General features: G+C 40.8%; 1 protein-coding gene across 3 annotated transcripts in view; it reads right to left on the reverse strand.

Moving 5' to 3' along the window:
- Nucleotides 1-20721, reverse strand: part of TIAM2 (TIAM Rac1 associated GEF 2) — a 393945-nt gene that overhangs the window by 185857 nt on the left and 187367 nt on the right. For all 3 annotated transcript variants that reach the window (XM_075862681.1, XM_075862682.1, XM_075862683.1), the window contains 2 exons: nt 13239-13411; nt 12426-12650 (listed from right to left, as the gene is read on the reverse strand). In XM_075862681.1, coding sequence (XP_075718796.1) covers nt 12426-12650; nt 13239-13411 — 398 coding nt within the window. The remainder of the gene's footprint in view (nt 1-12425; nt 12651-13238; nt 13412-20721) is intronic.

Here is a 20721-nt window from a genome sequence, read left to right on the forward strand (position 1 = left end):
CAAGTAATAAAATAAAACACAATCCCCCTTTTACACTTATCAAGTCCTTTATTATTGAAAAAAAATAATAAACCATACGTATTTGGTATCGCCGCGACCGTAACGACCTGAGGTATCAAAATATTATATTATTTATTGCACGCGGTGAACAGCGTAAAAAAAAAACGTAAAACACTATACCAGAGTTTCTGTTTTTTGGTCACTTTGCTCTATAAATATTGGAATAAAAAGTGATCAAAAAGTCGCACGTATTCCAAAAATGGTACCTATAAAAACTATAGTTTGTCTTGCAAATAACAAGCCTTCATACAACTCCTTCGACAAAAAAAATAAAAAAGTTATGGTTCTCACAACTTGGCGACAGAAAAAATACATTATTTTTACAAAAGTAGTTTTATTGTGCAAAAAGTTGTAAAACATAAAAAAGTCCTATAAAATAGGTATCGTCGGAATCGTACGGACCCGCAGAATAAAGTTAACATGTAGTTTATAACGCATGGTGAACGCTGTATAAAAAAAACCTAAATAAAACTATGCCAGAATTGCGTTTTTTTTGTTTACCTGGCCTCCCAAAAAATAGGATAAAAGGTAATCATAAAGTCGCATGTACCCCAAAATGGTACCAATAATAACTACAGCTCGTCCCGCAAAAAAACAGCCCTCATACCACTACGTCTATGAAAAAATAAAATTAGTTAAGGCTCCAATAAGTCAGGAAATAAAAAAATATGCAGTTGTGCCCGAGGGGAACATTTCTTCTGTTTGAAGAGGCAATTTATCAAGGACCTAAAATTAGGGAACCAGGAAGGGGAGGGCCCAAACATATCCGCTGGAAGCGACGGTGCCCGTATTATACCAGGACAACACTTCCCAGCAAAATTCCCCAAACTGCAAAGGCGCGGAGTGTGGACCAAATGCGGGTTAAGAAAGGACGCCATATATCAGTGCGACACCGGCCTGTGCAGAAAGGATTGAGCACAGCGTAACACACACCTATGGATCATTTTATTGGGGTCAATTTTTTATTGGGGTCAATAAATAATGGGGTCAATTTTTACCACATTATTATACCACCCCTTATATACTCCGCCCGGCTTACATGTATCGCCACATTATAAACGGAAACACCAGCAATACTCAAACAAATCTACTACCAAGCAAAATCCGCTCTCCAAAAGCCAAATGGCGCTACCTCCCCTCTGAACCCTACAGCATCCCCAAACAGCAGTTTCCTTCCACATATATGGCACCGCCATACCCGGGAGAACCCTTTTAGCAATTTTTGGGGTGTGTGTCTCCAGTGGCATAAGCTGGGCACGACATATTTGCCACTGAAATGGCATATCTAGGGAAAAATATTAATTTTTAATTTGCACCATCTGCAGTGCATTCATTTATGGAAAAGACCTGTGGGGTGAAATGCTCACTACACCCCTTAACAAATGCCTTGAGTGGTGTAGTTTCTAAATGGGGTCACTTCTCAGGGGTTTCTTTTTATTATTTCACAACTGAGCCTCTGCAGTTGTGGACCAATACTTTGTAAATCGCCAAATTAGGCCTCAATTTTACATGGTACGCTTTCACTCCTGAGCCTGGTCGAATGTCCAGGCAAAAGATTAGTGCCCCATGTAGGGTGTTTCTAAAACCGGGAAAAGCAGCATAATAATTAGAGAGCTGTCTTGTTATGGTGGCACAAGCCGGGCACCACATATTGTCCACATATCTGTGGAAAAAATCCCATTTTCACTCTGTAACATCGAGTTCACACTAATTTCTACAAAACACCTGCAGGGTTAAAATGCTTACTACACCACTAGGTAAATGCATTGAGGGGTGTAGTTTTCAAAATTGGGTCACTTCTGGGGGGTTTCCACTGTTTCGGGCCCACAGAAACCAATCCAGCAACATCTGCACTCCAAATGGCGGTCCTTCCCTTCTGAGCCCTGCCTTGTGCCCAAACAGCAGTTTATGACCACATATGGGGTATTGCCGTACTCGGGAGAAATTGCTTTACAAATGTTGGGTTCTTTTTTTTCATTTATTTGTTGCGAAAATGAAAAAATTTGCGCTAAAGCTACGTCTTATTGAAGAAAAAGGATTGTTTTTATTTTCATTGCCCAATTCTAATAAATTCTATGAAACATCTGTGGAGTCAAAATGCTCACTTCGCCCCTAGATGAATTCCTCAAGAGGTGTAGTTTCCTAAATGGTGTCACTTTTTGGGCGTTTTCATTGTTTTTTCCCCTCAGGGGCTTTGCAAATGTGACATGGCCGCCGCAAACCATTCCTGCTCAATGTGATCTCCAAAAGCCAAATAGCGCTCTTTCCCTTCGAAGCCCTGCCGTGTGTCCAAACAGCCGTTTATTACCACATGTGGGGTATTGTTTTACTCGGGAGAAATTGATTTACAAATTTTGTGGTGCTTTTTCTCCTTCAGTCCTTGTGGAAATGAGAAAAAATTAGCTAAACCTACATTTTCTTTGAAAAAATTTAGATTGTCATTTTCAGGGCCTACTTCCAATAATTTATGCAAAAAACCTGTTGGGTCAAAACGCTCACTATACCCCTAGATAATTTCCTCAATGGGTGTAGTTTCCAAAATGGGGTCACTTGTGGGGGGTTTCCACTGTTTTGTCTCCTCAGGGGCTTTGTAAATGTGACATGTCCTCCGCAAACCATTCCTGCTAAACTTGAGCTCCAAAAGCCAAATAGCGCTCTTTCCCTTCTCAGCCACGCCGTGTCTCCAAACAGCCGTTTATTACCACATGTGGGGTATTGTTTTACTCGGGAGAAATTGCTTTACAAATTTTGCGGTGCTTTTCTCCTTCAGTCTTTGTGGAAATGAGAAAAAATTAGCTAAACCTACATTTTCTTTGAAAAAATTTAGATTGTCATTTTCAGGGCCTACTTCCAATAATTTATGCAAAAAACCTGTGGGGTCAAAACACTCACTATACCCCTAGATAATTTCCTCAATGGGTGTAGTTTCCGAAATGTAGTCACTTGTGGGGGGTTTCCACTGTTTTGTCCCCTGAGGGGCTTTGTAAATGTGACATGGCCTCCGCAAACCATTCCTGCTAAATTTGAGCTCCAAAAGCCAAATAGCGCTCTTTCCCTTCTAAGCCCTGCCGTGTCTCCAAACAGCCGTTTATTACCACATGTGGGGTATTGTTTTACTCGGGAGAAATTGCTTTACAAATTTTATGGTGCTTTTTCTCCTTTAGTCCTTGTGGAAATGAGAAAAAAAATCGCTAAACCTACTTTTTCTTTGAAAAAATGTTGATTTTAATTTTCACGGCCTACTTCCAAAAATTTCTGTAAAAAACCTGTGCGGTCAAAATGCTCACTGTACCCCTAGATAATTTCCTTGAGGTGTGTAGTTTCCCAGATGGGGTCACTTTTGGGGGATTTTGAGTGTTTTGGCACCGCAAGAGCCCTTCAAACCTGACATGGTGCCTAAAATTTATTCTAACAAAAATAAGGCCCCAAAATGCACTAGGTGTTCCTTTGGTTCGGATGCCGATGCTTCAGTCCAATAGCACGCTACGGCCACATGTGGGATATTTCCTAAAACTGCAGAAACTGGGCAACAAATATTGAGTTGCATTTCTCTGGTAAAACCTTCTGTGTTATAAAAAAAATTGTATTAAAAATTTATTTCTGCAAAAAAATATGAAATTTGTAAATTTCACCTCTACTTTGCTTTAATTCCTGTGAAATGTGTAAAGGGTTAAGACATTTTCTAAATGCTGTTTTGAATACTTTGAGGGGTGCAGTTTTTAAAATGGTGTGACTTTTTGGGGGTTTCTAATATATAAGGCCCTCAAAGCCACTTCACAACTGAACTGGCCCCTGTAAAAATGGCCTTTTGAAATTTTCTTGAAAATGTGAGAAATTGCTGCTAAAGTTCTAAGCCTTGTGATGTCATAGAAAAATAAAAGGATGTTCAAAAAACAATGCCAATCTGAAATAGACATATGGGGGATGTATATTAGCAACAATTTTGTGTGGTATAACTGCCTGTCTTACAAGCAGATACATTTAAATTGAGAAAAATGCTAATTTTTGCAATTTTTCGCTAAATTTTGGTGTTTTTCACAATTAAATACTGAACATATCGAGCAAATTTTGCCAGTAACTTAAAGTCCAATGTGTCACAAGAAAACAATCTCAGAATTGCTTGGATAGGTGAAAGCATTCCGGAGTTAATACCACATAAAGTGACACGTCAGATTTGAAAAATGAGGCTCGGTCAGGAAGGTCAAAAATGGCTAAAGAGGGAAGGGGTTAATGTAGATAAATGTATCTGGGTACCAACAATCTGCATGCATCATATGTCCTAGGGGGAGCTATACTGGGGGAGTCACTTGTTGAGAAGGATCTGGGTGTACTTGTAAACCATAAACTAAATAACAGCATGCAATGTCAATCAGCTGCTTCAAAGGCCAGCAAGATATTGCCGTGTATTAAAAGAGGCATGGACTCGCGGGACAGGGATATAATATTACCACTTTACAAAGCATTAGTGAGGCTTCATCTAGAATATGCAGTTCAGTTCTGGGCTCCAGTTCATAGAAAGGATGCCCTGGAGTTGAAAAAAAATACAAAGAAGAGCAACAAAGCTAATAAGGGGCATGGAGAATCTAAGTTATGAGGAAAGATTAAAATAATTAAATCTATTTAGCCTTGAAAAAAGACGACTAAGGGGGGACATGATTAACTTATATAAATATATTAATGGCACATACAAAAAATATGGTGAGATCCTGTTCTATGTAAAACCCCCTTAAAAAACAAGGAGGTACTCCCTCCGTCTGGAGAAAAAAAAGGTTCAACCTGAAGAGGCGACAAGCCTTCTTTACCGTGAGAACTGTGACTCTATGAAATAGTCTACCGCAGGAGCTGGTCACAGAAGTGGCAGTAGATGGCTTTATAAAAGGCTTAGATAATTTCCTAGAACAAAAAAATATAAGCTCCTATGTGTAGAAATGTTTCCCTTCCGTTTTCCCATCCCTTGGTTGAACTTGATGAACATGTGTCTTTTTTCAACCGTACTATGTAACTATTTAACATGTGAACAGAGCTTTGTTTACACTTGCGTTAGTTCTTTTCCATAACAAAAACCTGTCGGACCCATTATAAGCTGTGCTACGCTGTTTCCATTATCCCCATTCATTTCAATGGGAGTTACGGACACAGCGTAGCACAGTGAGCTGAGTAGTTTCTGGAACCCGCGTCACCTCTACACTGATTCCCTGCCTGGATGCAGCGGCCAGTGTCCATCTTACCAAGCATCAATAGCATCACGGGACCCCCGATCTCAAGATAGGTGTGATTCTCATAGTTGGGACACACATCTGTCAGACATTTATTGCATATTCTGTGGATATGCCATAAATATCTGAGTTGGGAAATATCCCTTTAAAGGGGATGTGTGATTCCCAACAATTTTTTGCAAATCATGACAAAAAAAGCGAACCACAGATTCACTCATGATAGATTTAGATACAGCAGCTCATTGAACAGTATGACACATGATAGCCTTAGATACAGTGCCTTAGAAGACATGATCATACACGATAGACTCAGATACAGCAGCTCAGTGAACAGTATCATATATGACAGGACTAGATACACCAGCTAAGAAAACAGTATCACAAATGATAGTATTAGATATAGGGCCCGGCAGACAGTATCACACATGACAGGAATAGATGCACAGCTAAGCGGACAGTATCATACATAATAGGCTTAAATACAGTGATTCAGTATAACAGTATTACATACAACAGGCTGTGCTACATTTTATTTAAAAAAAAATCAACATAAGAAACTTAAGGTTCACTCAAAATACTCTTCTTATCTTTAGAATATCATCTATTTCATGTTCCTAAATCCTGTACCCTTTCCCCTTTTAGCCTTTCATACGGTTTACTTGGTTTGTGTAAATATATATATATCTCAAAACCTTACGGAGGTCAAAATGACACTCTTTTGGCCTCCGTTGGGTGAATGGGGACCTAAGGCTACATTACGCGTTTGCGCCAAGATTTTTCCCAGCGGAAAAGCCAAACTTGTTCACATAACATTTTCTAATACCAGGACAGCTTTGGTTGTGGAAACCCACCAAAGCTCCATTTTGCACTATAAGGCTGGGATCACATGCGTTTTTAGCATGCTTTTTTTTTTTTTGTTTTGGCAGATAACTGCCCATGTCTCTCAATTAGAATTCAGCAAAAAAAAGCACTAAAAATTTAATAAAAACGTACAATGTGAACCCAGACTAATTTTCTTTAGGTCCCACCTCCCAAATCATATTTACTTTGTCTCCCCAAAAGCACAGACACTTAGGCCTCATGCACACGACCGTAAAAACTCCCGTTATTACGGGTCGTAATTACGACCCGTAATAACGGGCTCATAGACTTCTATTGGCGACGGGTGCCTTCCCATTTTCTCAGGGGAAGGTGCCCGTGCCGTTGAAAAAGATAGAACATGTCCTATTTCAGGCCGTAAAAACGGCACGGACAGTCCATAGAAGTCTATGGAGCTCTCGTAATGACGGGTGGCTACATGTGTGCACCCGTCATTACGGCAGCGTTGCTAAGCGACGTCAGTAAATAGTCACTGTCCAGGGAGCTGAAAGAGTTAACTGATCGGCAGTAACTCTTTCAGCACCCTGGACAGTGACTACCGATCAGAATAAACCTGTAAAAAATAAAAATAAAAGACGTTCATACTTACCGAGAACTTCCTGCTTCCTCCAGTCCGGTCTCCCGCCCGTTGCCTTGGTGACGCTTCCCTCTCGACATCCGGCCTGACGTCCTGGATGACGTTTCAGGCCATGTGACCGCTGCAGCCAATCACAGGTCAATCACAGGCTGCAGCGGTCACATGGACTGCCGCGTCATCCAGGGATGTCGGGCTGGATGTGAAGAGAGGGACGCGTCACCAAGACAACGGCCGGGTAAGTATGAATTTCTTTAACTTTTATTACAGAAAGGGCTGTCCCTTCTCTCTATCCTGCACTGATAGAGAGAAGGGGCTGCCGATTAGTGCAGTGCTATTTTGCCGCCAAAAACGTGCCCGTGAATACGGGTGACACCGGACCCATATTTACGGGCACGGGTTCGTAAATACTGGTGCAAAACGGGTGGAATACGTGTGACACCGGACCCGTATTTACGGGTGGGAAAAAATACGGTCGTGTGCATGAGGCCTTACAGAAAGTAATAATAATATATGCTACATACACGGATGCCTGCCATGTGACTATGAGACGATAACTATTAAACCCATTTTAGTCTACAACTTGTTTACTCAGCTTCTTATGCTGCATATAAAATATTAGGACTTTGTTATGCTTCTTTTTCTTTTTTTTTCCCAGAAAGATTGCACACCAGAAAATTCAACAATGTTTCATGGACGGAAATGACTTTCTGGAGCAACATACAAAAAGAGAAAGGTCGCCAGGAAGAGTGCTCTATCAAACACAAAGGAGTGATTCTAAAGTTCTTTTTTTTAGAAATACAAGAATTCGCCAAAGGGCGAAGTTATTAGCCCTGATGTTGTAGCAAGTACAGGTATTCCTTCTAGCAGTCAGACAGTAACTGAAGAATACATCACATGAGCAGCTAGTGGCAAATGAAGGTGGAAGTTACAGAATGGACAGTTACTGCAGCAACATCAAAAATGGAGGTGGAAGTTACAGAAAGGACAGCGACAGCAGCAACATCAGAAATGGAGGTGGAAGTTGAAGAATATAGAAGATATGATGATGTGACAGAGGCCCAGGCACCATCTGAATCAAACTCCGAATTCACTTCTACAAGATCCTGGGTTGTGGCAAAATATAAATCAAGAAGGTGAGAGAATTCCTTGTTTTTCATGGTCCACAGCAAACAATGCCTTTTAGATTTCCAAGAGACAGATACAATAGAAGATTTGACTGGAGACATTGTTGCAGAGAACTGTCTAACCGGGAAATATCAGAAAGGTAATGGCGGATGTACTCAGCAACAAACAATTCGGTATATTGCTTTTGCTGCAAACTGTTTTCACCTCAATGGGTTGCATCTGTGCTTCGCTCTACTGGGACAAGTGACTGGAAAAATCTATGTAGAAAATTGGCTAGTCATAAATAGATGAATCACTGCGAGGGAGCTTTCCACAATTGGAAAACCTGGAAACTAGACAAGGGTTAAATCTATCAATCGAGGATGCAAACAAAGAACTTATTGCGTCTGAAACCTTGCATTGGCAATAATTCTTTAAAAAAAAGTTGATTTTCTGATCAAAATAATGGCAGTTCAAAACATTCTATTTCATGGGAGATTTCAAAAGCTTTATGAAGCGAACAATGACAACTTCCTCAAATTGGTGGAGGAAATAGCTAATTTTGAATCAGTTCTTGAAAAACACATCAAGTGTATAACTGACCATAACATTCACAGTCACTACCTTATAAGTGGCACTCGAAATCAGATCATCCAGTTATTAGCTACGCAAATCAAGCAGAAAATGATTGTAAAATTATCTGTAGCTAAATACTATTCCGTAATTCTTGTCTGCACTCCTGATAAGTCATAAGGAACAAATGACTTTGATGGTACATTTCGTTAAAGTCAAGGAAATCTGTGGAAATGAACAACCTGGGGTGAAAATAAAAGGAGAACTTTTTAGGGTCCATTAAAATAGAATACTCAACAGGAGCAGGCATGACAAAAATGTACTTTTACAATGCCTTCAAGAAAACGGTATTGATATTGTAGACATGCAAGGACAATTTGGCAGATGTAGTAATGTCTAAGATTAGATCAGGTAGTCAGTGAAAACTTAAACAAGGCAGTCTGAAGACGCACCAAATTCATCGCAGTGGTAAATGCTGTATGCTAAATTTGGTGCATCATACTTGGCCGGCTAGACACTTTCCTCCTTATACCAAGTTTGATTTTGCTTAGTTTGTAACAAAATATTGTGCCAGATTGTTTGGCGCATGATGGCTCATCGTAAGCCATGCCCCCTTTTCAGTTAAGCCACACCACTATTTGGAACACTTTTAACAAATGTCTAGTGGGGCGCAAAAATATGGATTACCAAGAAATGTGCCGAACTGTGCTAAGATGCGCCAGATTTCGAAGCATTTTATGACACAATCGAGCTGTAAATCGAGTTACAGGCTGTAAATATAGTCTAGAGCTGTATTCACAATTTTGCCGGCTTCCACCCTGAAGACTCCTAGCACTCTTTACTGGCTTAATATCTGTGCTTTTTTCATGTTTTGCATAATGGGAAGTGTCACCTTTACGGTCACACTATATTATAGGATCTCTGCTAAGCTGTATGTGTCTGAAGATAAGTTTGTCGATTTTTTTATACTACTATAACCCAGGATCAAGAAATGCAATATATCAACTTTTTATACAAGATCATATCTATATATACAAATTATAAAATGGTGCTTAAAGATGGACAAATCCTTTACATTATTTGTTTCTAACCCTTTAGTTGATCCTCTTGACCAATTTTCACATGTTCATAACCAAGTGTAGGTCCAGAAAGTTAATATGACTCTTTTTTCCTTTAAATGTGGATTATTTCCAATGTCACAACATTAACCCCTTCACGACTGCCATACGGCTATAAACGTTGCAACTGCTAATGCCCCGTGCAGTTGCCACGTATATAAACGTTGGCAGTCTGGAACAGGGTTTAATGAGTGCAGTGCTGCAGCACTGCACTCTCATGTCTGCCGGGGCTTTGAGAGCCCCGGAATACACCCCCTGTAGATAGCGACACACACAAACCCCCTGTAGATAGCGGAAACGCACCTGTAGATAGCGCCAACTAAGCTCCCTCTAGAAGCGAAATCCCTGGCTAGAGGGAGCCCCCGACATCTCTCCATCACCCCCCCAGTAGATAGCACCATCCCCCCTGTATATAGTGCCACCACCTGCATATAGCATCTCCCCCCTTGTAGATAGCAACACCCCCCTGCAGATAGCGCCACCCGCCTGCAGATAGACCCCCCCTGTAGATAGCACCACCCCCCCCCTGTAGATAGCGCCACCTAAGCTGCCTCTAAGCTCGAAGTAGCGGGCTCTGTCTGGGGATTCCGCTCCTAGAGGGAGCTTAGGTGGCGCTATCTACAGGGATGGGGGTTCTGGTGCTATCTACAGGGGGTGTGGTGCTATCTAAAGTGGGGTGGCATTATCTGCCGGGGGTGGCACTAACTACAGAGGGTTGTGCTATCTATAGAGGGGATGGTGCTATCTACAGAGAGGTTGGCGCTATATGCATGGGGGTTGGGGCTATCTGTAGGGGGGTGATTCTATCTACAGGGGTGTGGTGCTATCTGCATGGGCACTGTGGCACTATATGGACACTACCTACAGGGGACACTATGGCGCTATCTACATGGGCACTGAGTGGCACTGTGTGAGCACTATCTACAATGGGAACTGTGGCACTATGTGGGCACTGTGGCACTATCTACGGTGAGCAATGTGGGATTATCTACAGGGTTATTGCGGCACTATCTACATGGGCACTGTGGTGTTTTGAGGTGGCTGGGACAAAAAAACCCTAATGAATAAAATTCATCCATTTTTTTTAACGGTCGTGAAAAACAGATGGCAAATGGTGGTTAAAAACGGTCAGACGGCTGGGAAATGGATGAAAATTTTAAGACAACTAATGCAAAACAGCCATGAAAAACTGACAGTTGATCAGTTGTTACAGCCCTTTTTTCCACGTCGTGTGAATATAGCCTTATAGCCTACAAAAAAAGTGGGGTTTTTGTAAATTTTTTGTAATTTGTCTGCTCATAATAAAAATGAAAAATATGGAATTAATTAAACGACACTAGAAAATGAAAGCCTCATAAGTCTTGTAAAATTAAAAAAAAAGTAAAATGAGTTGTGATATTCAAAGCGGTTACAAAGATATTATCGTTTAAAAGAAGTGCATATCAAAAATGGAAAATTTGACCTGGATATGGTCATGAAAGGGTTAAAGCTCCTGGTCCATATACAGCTGATCCAGCTATTTGTTTGTTATAAATCCAACATAGCTAAAAGGTACATTTAACAATGTTTTTAAAATATGGTTAATATTCCTGTTTCCATGTTTATAAAAATCTGGTTTAGGTTACGGCTACATATGGAAACAATTAACTAGGTAAGCAGTATGGCTGATTTGTTGAATGTGGCTGCAAGCAAAGTTGAAATAGAAGTAATATATGAGTTTATATATAAAAATGGATTGTTGCTATAACTTACCCAGTCTACATTACTATTGAGATTTTAAAGCTTAATGTTGGCGCATACCATAAAATAGATGAAATAGAAGAGAGAACGCTTCATTAGATAACTGGACGTCTCCCTTTACATAAAATACTAATTCTTTCATTAATCACTTCTAAAAGTGCACAACTACCAAGCAGGCCTGAAGCTGTTTGTTGGCAAGTCGGAAACCGTTCCAAACGATCATGACATTAATGATGATAAATTAAAGGCACACCAATTGTTTCATATGTACTTACAGCCCCGTACTGCAGTCCAGCCAAACGGAGTAGTTGCTACAGCCAATGTATTCTGTTAGACATATGGACACAGAGCGATCGAATTAGAGGGAAAAGCAGTAACGGTGCTAGAACTACATCTGCTCATGCCAACAGCTGCCTCATGTATTCTCTTTATCCATACACACAAATGAAATAAACCTGTGGATATTCACAGACATGTCCTGTAGATGTCTCTCTTATGAAATCAGGAGAATAACCTTATCAGCTAAATTATGTCCTACAGAAACATGAGGGAGGGTCATTTAAAATCCCTGTAGAAAGACTGTAAAGGGGCAGTAAAGGGCTGTAGTGAGTCATATTTAATGCAAAAACTTTTCAATTGAAGTAACAATAGCCTTTACAACCACACAAGGTTTGAAACTATGGCAGATCATGTTCTATTTTGTGTCGGCTGCCCTCTACCACGTTTTACATAAAAGAAAGAACAAAATAACAAAAACATTATATCCACAGGTAGAAAGAGGGTGAATTAGATGTATTTCTGAGGATTGTTATCTCAGCAGGCATCCACATTTACTCCTCAGCAGCTGTGAAGTGTGCATAGTTTTGAGCAGAAGACCTTATAAATATGTTCACGATTCTATATGCCACGTTTTAATGTTAAAGTAAGAAATAAAAGGAACACGTGACTTTGCTAAAAAATATAAGTAAATAAAAAACCCTTTTAAAATCTACCAGGGAATGAATTTGAAGGAGAAATACCTCCCAGATTTAATAAATGGCAATAATACAATAGGGTTTTTCCAGATTTATTATTAGGTGTATTCAGTGTGGCCAGCTGAGATGGAATGAAGGAATCCAGAACATAAATAAGCCATGGACTGCCACATATTAAACATACCTGGTTTTCTATGGCTTTTCTATTTTTTGTATCACTAACAATAGAGAGTTGTAGCTCTGCCATCTTCTTCATTTTGCTGTCCATGTCAACTTTTTGCATGAGACTTCTGGTTTGACTTTTTAGCAATCTGATGGTATCTTCTTTCCCGTGCTTCTTGGCAAAAAGTGAGGCACATGCAGAGTGAATTGCTGTAACCCAATTCTCTAGATCGGTTTGGCTGGTGGCCTACAGGATGAAGGAAAAACAAATGGATGGTGCTCAAGTCAATGAAAAAGTTCATGAAAATATGTAAAAATCAAATAAACATGAATAGCAGGTTAATATTCTACGTCTAAGCGTGTATTTCATTCTTGTTGTACACATTTTTGCTGAAGTTTTCCTGGATGTATGAAAATTGCTGCAAGTCGAGAATACACCCTATTATATGCTTCAATTGTTACTTTTGACATTTCACAAACTGAAAAAGGACAGTATATAGTGTGGGGTGGGGGGCTCAGAAATATACACAATTACATATTTAGTACAATTGAAATATAAAAGTTTATCAAGTTCTTATTGTGCTTATCCAGAGGATGGAGAAAACCCATGTCAGGTAGCTATGAATTTGAAGGAGAAATACCTCCCATATTTAATAAATGGCAATAATATAATAGGGTTTTTCTAGATTTATTAAGTGTATTCAGTGTGGCCAGCTGAGATGGGTATGGGCACAATTCCGCTTCCCAGCTCAGTGCCAAAATATTAGTAAGAAGAGAAAACTCCCGAGCTATCTGTTACCCAATAAACCATGTGAAATGTTTAGATGTGGCCAACCTGAAACAGGTAAACATCTCCAAAGGAATTGCTGAGACAGAAGACATTTTCTTTCTTCGGGTGCTCAGGAACTGATTGCACAATGCTGTCTTCAGCAAACAGAGCATATCTGGGTGAAGTACTCTGCTCCGTGGAATTTCCCTCATAGGTTTCATAAAACATCAGGGTGCAACCTTTAATTAATCAGAGAAATGGAGATTACATGTTCGTGTTAGACATTATTGATAATCATTTACAGAAAAATTTTATATTTTATGAGTAATGACAAATTTTAAATCTGAATATTGAGGAAAATTTCAGGCAAGGAGACATGAAAAAATAAAAATACCAAAGTAATCACCCTTCTAATGAATGTAAGTAACACTGGATCTCCCATTCATATCTTGCACTGATGAAAGCTAATGTGGCAGGGAACACAGCGCAAGCTGCCCTGACACTGTCTGTAGCTGATTGGACAGTGTCAGAGCGAAGAGATCACGCCCCCTTGACATTTAATTAGATAGAAACGCTCCATTGACAGTTCAGGTGCTTATTACACCAAATACACCAAATATAACGGCACCGATATGTAAATAACGGAGGAAGATAGGAAAATTATTTCAAGTGAGACCGTGTTTGTGAAGCCCTGCCTATTACATGCTGCACTCAGGTATGTATGGGCAGGTGAAAGGGTCTATTTAAGCCTAGACATGTCCTTTTATTAGTTGTTGAGTAGGTCTTTGCAAAAAAAATTGTTTATCTGAAGATTTCCAGTTGACTAGAATTCATGGCTATAAATATCCTCTCACAGATCTTAAGACAGACTGGGGTGTAAGGAAAAATATACATTTGACAACTCAAAAGTCAAATTACATGTTGATTTTGCACTTCCAGAAAAGTTTTTCATGGTTATCATAAACTAATACTTAAGGAAAAAACAGATTAACGGATTGACACAAATTAATCTTATTTACTGTAGGTGCTCTTGGTCTGCTTCCCCATATAATAGTATCTTCATTGCCTACATGGAGTGATGCCATAGTCTCCCAGTATCTGTATAAATAATATTGGCTCCTTTAATATCTAGCACAGGAAATATTTTTTATACAGAGAATGGGCTGCGCCGTTGCACTCTGCTCTCTCCACCACTCTTTGCCAGTAGGGTGCGTACGCGCGCTCGTCCCCGTTCATAAAGGAATACACCAGGAATATTGACCCCAACCTATCCCAGCACACCCTGGAATTTAAAAGGCGCCCTGCCTCTTTGGATGAGCAATGTTGTGTCTAACCCAGTGTTTGTCAGCAAAGGTTCCGTTCTCTAGCTGTATCCTGTATTCCCGTATCTCGTGTCCAGTGTCTGAGCCTAGTCGTGTCTGAGACGACTGCACTATCTGTGTCCGGTGTCAAGTCAAGTGTCAGAGACGACTTCAGTGTTCAAGTCTGGTTATCCAGCACAAGCTAGCTTCCGATGGGCCGATAAAGCCAGCTCCCGATAGTCCGGCACTAGCCTGCTTCCGATAGTCCGGTTCAAGCCAGCTACCCAGGTACTCCCGCCGTAGTGTCTGTCATAGACCTTCTGTTTGACCAGCTGCTACTCCGCTACGGCAGAGCGGCCTAGTGGGTCCACATACCCCCATTGCCATGACAGCTATTGTTTAGCAGTATTTTCTGGTTGAGTATAGAGCTTCAAACGTTGCAGCTGAATGGCAGTGGACCACATTGCATGAGCAAAATTGCACAATAACGTCAATAGAGAAAATTTAAAACTGAATTAAAAAAGATTTATTAATCTGTGTAGCGTCCATGGACACGGGCCGTCGGGTTTACACCCTGACGGTCGCAGCCATGGATCTGGTAGCGCTGGATCGCATCTCCTTCTTTGGTAACGCCAGCGCTCACTTAAGCTGCGGTCTGCTGTGTCCTGTAGGGTGCGCGCGCACGCTCGTGCCAAGGTCTTAAAGGGCCAGCGCGCACACATGTGGAGAATCTCAACTGAACATGCTTTCCTGGACTATAAGAAGGGCCCTGCCCTTCTGATCCTTGCCTGAGCGTTATTAGTTTATCCCATGTCAGTCTTGCAAATGGTCTCTTAGTGTTATACCATTCCAGTTGTTACCCGTGCCCTGTTACCGTATCCTGTGTCACGTGCGGTGTTCTGTTTCCTGAGCCCATTAGTGTTGGAGTCGTGTCCTACTGCACCTGCTGTCGTTTGCCATGTCCAGTGTCGTCTGCCACGTCCAGTGTCATCTGCCACGTCCAGTGTGATGCTCCACGTCTGGCGCAACCTGCGGCACCTACTGTCATCCGCCACGTCTGGCGTAACCTGCTGCATCCACCTCCATCCGTGCCAAAGCCTTGGCCACTGTCTGCACTATTCAGGTCCCCTACTACTGAACTTTGTATTGCTGGGGTGCTCTGTTGTTTGGCCAGGTGCCTCCCCGCTACAGCGGTGCGGCCTAGCGAGTCCACATACCCACAGATCGTGACAATCTGTATGCTGTTCCCCCTTCCAAAATTTAAAATACATAGATTTTGACAATTTATATTTTCATGTGAGAATCTTTGTATTTTAGTTACTGTCTAGCTAAGGAAATCTATGTAACAATCGTAAATTAAAGGCTTCCATCAACCAAAAGAGAAATATCAGATGTATGTATCACGACATTAAAAAGGTTGCTGAACCTGCTTAAATCCCAGACTATTTTCCCATCAGAATTCTATAGCGTCCCACAAATTTCTCACAGTCCTTAAATAAAATTAGATAATTATTAATACGACCTATGCATTCTAGGTAAACTCCTCTCATTATATTGTGAGCCTCTTTGTCAGGGATTATACTATATAATTGTCTACTGCGTGTAAGCTATATTTGGTAACACACCTGTAGGTTGGGCCCAGGGCTGTTATTGATCCATTTACACATTTAACAAAACAATTAATACATTTGCCGATGTATAAAATTAACCATTAATAGGCAAAGACTGAATGAGCTTTAGAGTAGTGATTATGGATAAGATTCTTTATGTTTTAATGTGCATCTGTGATCAACAATACACATAAATGTGCCCATACACATTAGAAGAACGTCGGCAGTACCTGCCAATTTCGTCCGACCATCTAATGTGTCGGCAAAAAATTAATGCTTCATTCTCATGGGAGACAAGTCCCCGTCAAAAGCGTCTGGCAGCAGCTTTTCCCCCTCTCTCCATTGAGTACACATGCACGCTCAGCGAGTGGGTCGGGAGGAATAGAAGCTGACCAAATGAGCTATCTAAGGTGTATGGGCAGCTTGAAGGTGTTGTCCACTACTGGACAAGTAATGACCTATCCACCGGCTAGGTGATCAGTATATCATCGGTGTGGGTCCGATACCCAAACCCCACACCGATCAGCTGCTCCGGTGGCCTGCGAGCACTGGATGTTATGGCACATTATGCAATGTACGGAGGCAGAAGCAGTTGGCTCCATAGATTGCATATCGGCTGTGCTGTTGAACTGCAGTTCTACCACTATGCCATGACCGGAGCTATCTGCCTCCGGCATGGATGTCCAGTGCCCGGAGGCAGCCGGAGCGGCTTAACAGTGTGGGGTCTGGGTGGTGGACCCGCACCAATCATATACTGATGACCTAACCAGTGGATAGGTCATCAGTTGTCCAGTAGTGGACAACCCCTTTAAACGACAGACATCTGAAAACGTGACAGCATCAAGACCTAAGGTCACTCACTAAACATCCCGACCTTGTGCCTCTGGTAACGATACCAACCATCTGATTAGACTTATTTGTGGATACTTTTTTCTTATCAGAAAAAATATATAAACATCCCTTTTGTGTATATTAAAAGTGTGAAAAGCATTCTTTAGTATCTTATATGATGAAATACACTATATGGACAAAAGTATACATATACACACATACCTACCACTTTTTAAGCCAGTTAGATACTGCTGCATTTGGTGATTTGAATCCACATAAGTTCTTGGGGTCTATTGACTGGGTTAGTGGAATGAGAGAAACAGTAGACCTTGCTATCTCTTAACACAATCGGAGTATTGCGGTATGCTGATAAGTTGTTGTTCTTAAGCCTTTCATGGAGTACTGTACTGCTCATTTTCCTGTCAGAAAAATTAGGCACAGACTTTTTTCCGCCATAGATTTCACGCAAGTCCGTGATTTGGGATATTTCTGAGAACTGCGAAATCAGGGGATTGAATATTTAGTTACGTTTCCCTGTTATCACCTTCTGTGTTACAGAATTTTTTTTTATTGAGATTGAAAAGTGAAATTGTTACATTTCACCTCTAATTTAATTTCTGTGAAACACCTTAAGGGTATGTTCACACGCAAACTCAAAAACGTCTGAAAATACGAGGGCGGTTTTCAAGGGAAAACAGCTTCTGATTTTCAGATGTTTTTTAAACCATTGGCGATTTTCGCAGTGTTTTTTACTGACGTTTTTGGAGCTTTTTTCAATAGAGTCTATGAAAAACGGATCCAAAAACGTCCCAAGAAGTGACCTTTTCGAAACGGGCACGTAAAAAAACGGCCCGTTGGAACAGAATGCCGTTTTTCCCATTGAAATCAATGGGCAGATGTTTGGAGGCGTTCAGCGAAAATAGGCCGTGTGAACATACCCTAACTGTAAAAATTCTTAAAATCTCTACCTAGAACATATGAATGCAGTCAGCGCCAAGTGACACTTCATCAAAATTTACCCTTCGGCCTCAAGTTGTTATATAGGATGGGGAACAACCCTTCTGCATTTAAAGCTGAAACACATTTGTTGTTCAACATTAACCACTATGTAATTTAGATGGTGCAGTATTGGTTTCATAGTTATCTAAAGGGACACTGTAAAAGCTCTAGATATGGCTCTAAAATCTGCAGCTTAAAAGAAACCTAACTGCTTAGAAAAATGCACTAAATTGTTATAAAAACGCATGCGGTTTTTGAATGTTGTATCTTCAATGCGGTTCTAACCGCACCTCGACCACAATGTGTTAATGGACACTGATAGGGATTTATAATACACTATATTGACAAAAGTATTGGGACACACCTCTTAATCATTGAATTCAGGTGTTTCATTTAGTCCCATTGCCACAGGTGTATAAATTCAAGCACCTAACCCTTCAGTCTGCCTTTACAAACATTTTTGAAAAAATGGGTCGATCTAAAGAGCTCACTGAATTCTAGTCTGGTACTGACTGTTATAGGATGTTACCGTTGCAACAAATCAGTTTGGGAAATCTTTTCTCTCCTAGATATTCCACGATACACTGTGAGTGATATTATTGCGAAGCAGAAGCCTTTACAAACCACAGCAACTCAGCCACGAAGTGGCAGACCACGAAAAGTTACAAAGCGGGGTCACTGAGTGCTGAGGCGCATAGTGCATTAAAGTCACCGACGTTCTGTTAAATAAATAACTGCAGAGTTCCAAACCTCCTATGGCATTAACATCCGCACACAAACTGTGCGCCGGGAGCGTCATGGCATGGGTAGCAGCTGCATGCAAGCCTTACATCACCGAGCACAATGTTAAGCGTCCGATAGAGGGGTGTTTTGTGGCGTGACGAATCACCCGTCTCTAACTGACAGTCTGATGGACGAGTCTGGGTTTGGCGAATACTAGGAGAATGTTACCTGCCTGACTGCATTGTGCCAACTGTAAAGTTTGGTGGAGGAGGGATAATTCTATGGGATGGTTTTTCAGTTGTTGGCCTAGGCCCCTTAGTTCCAGTGAAAGGAAATCTTAATGCTTCAGCATACCAAGACATTTTGGACAATTGCACGCTTCCAACTTTGTGGGAACAGTTTGGGGAAGGCCCTTTTCTGTTCCTGCATGACTGTGCCCTAATGCACAAAGCAAGGTCCATGAAGGCCTTGTTGGGTAGTTTTAGGTGTGTAAGAACTTGACTGGCCCGCACAAAGCCCTAAATCTCAACAACATTGAACACCTTTGGGGTGAACTAGAATGGAGATTGCAAGCCAGGCCCTCTCGTTCAACATCAGTGTCTGTCCTCACAAATGCTCTTCTGGATGTATGAGCAAAATATCCCAGAGACACACTCCAAAATCCTGTAGAAAACCTTCCCAGAAGAGTGGAAGCTGTTTTAGCTCATCATAAATCATATTATAAAAGCTCCTGTAAGTAAAATGTGCAGGTCTCCAAATACTTTTGTCCATATAGTGCATGTCTGTTACAGGCTCAAAGTCACTTCTAATAGATCCTCACAACCACACCATTTTTTGTGATTTCTATCAGATTCAGTGTTGTCAATGAGACCTCATGTGGATTCAAAGTACCATTCACATCAATATCTATAACTCAATAGTGGTGCGTCTGTGCATATGTGGGGGCATTTTAGATGGGTGGTGATTTGGATCCACATAAGTTCGCCATAACAACACTGCACTTAACAGAAATCGGTAAATGAAATGTCAACAGAATCTCTCAATAGTTTTCTTTTTACTGGTTTTAAAGAGGACTTGTCAGCTCGCCGTGTCTATTATAATAAATACCTGTATTCTCAATATAACAGCAATTCTGGAGTATCTTTTCTTAGAACTCTGCCGTTCCTCTGCTATTTCTCCTGGAAACATATACGGTAAATAAAATGACAACTTGGTGTTCTCACTCCCATTGTCAATTGGGCACGTCTACACACTCTGACAATGTCCAATCAATGCTGACAGTGTTAAGACACATCCTATTTGCAGGAGGAATAACAGAGGAACTTGTATAGGGAATACAAGTATTTACTAAAACAGGAAAGCTTACAAGTCCTCTTTAAGCCTTCAAATTTCAAATTAAACTTTAAATTCAGGTGTAGCTGCAATAAGTTCCAGGTTCCAACTCTGCTTTTGTTGCCCCTGTAAGTGGCGGGTATCCTTCTGATTATCGCATAAAATCTGAACACAGGTAGTGATGATTGCAAGGTGGCATAGGATCTTGTTTCCCAAACCCTCAGGTAGTGTTGTGGTAATGTCACCATGTAATCCCAACCTAAAATTGACATGGAGGTCACGGATGAATTCCTTTGCTTGACTAACAATATCTGCAGTGTAAAAAAAATAAATAATTGCACTAAATCTTGTCCATTCGGGATCATAACATTAGTGGTCACATGATATAGTTATGTGACCACTTCATTCATAGTTCCTTAAAGTCCTGACAGAAAGAGCATTTCCTCCTGGTCTTGGGCTGGGAACATGAAGATTGATTAAAGGAGTGGGGCTATGTTTTACTGATCTCCATTCCAGTCAGGGCACTGGAGAAACCAAAACTCTGACTTTTTTCCCCAAATTCCTTTTCCACAAGCATTTTGCGCCTTAAACTGTACTCAAACTGGAAAGTTTGCATGCAGGATTTTAGCCTGATATCGAATATCAGCACAGTGAATATTTGAGAGCTTGACAAAGCTTGTTGGAGGCTTGAGGCTAGAATGTAATTGACACTACTCATAATACTTCCTGCTCTTCCATGAAAAATCCTTAGTG

Source organism: Rhinoderma darwinii, chromosome 4 (assembly GCF_050947455.1).
Source record: "Rhinoderma darwinii isolate aRhiDar2 chromosome 4, aRhiDar2.hap1, whole genome shotgun sequence".
Taxonomy (NCBI): domain Eukaryota; kingdom Metazoa; phylum Chordata; class Amphibia; order Anura; family Rhinodermatidae; genus Rhinoderma; species Rhinoderma darwinii.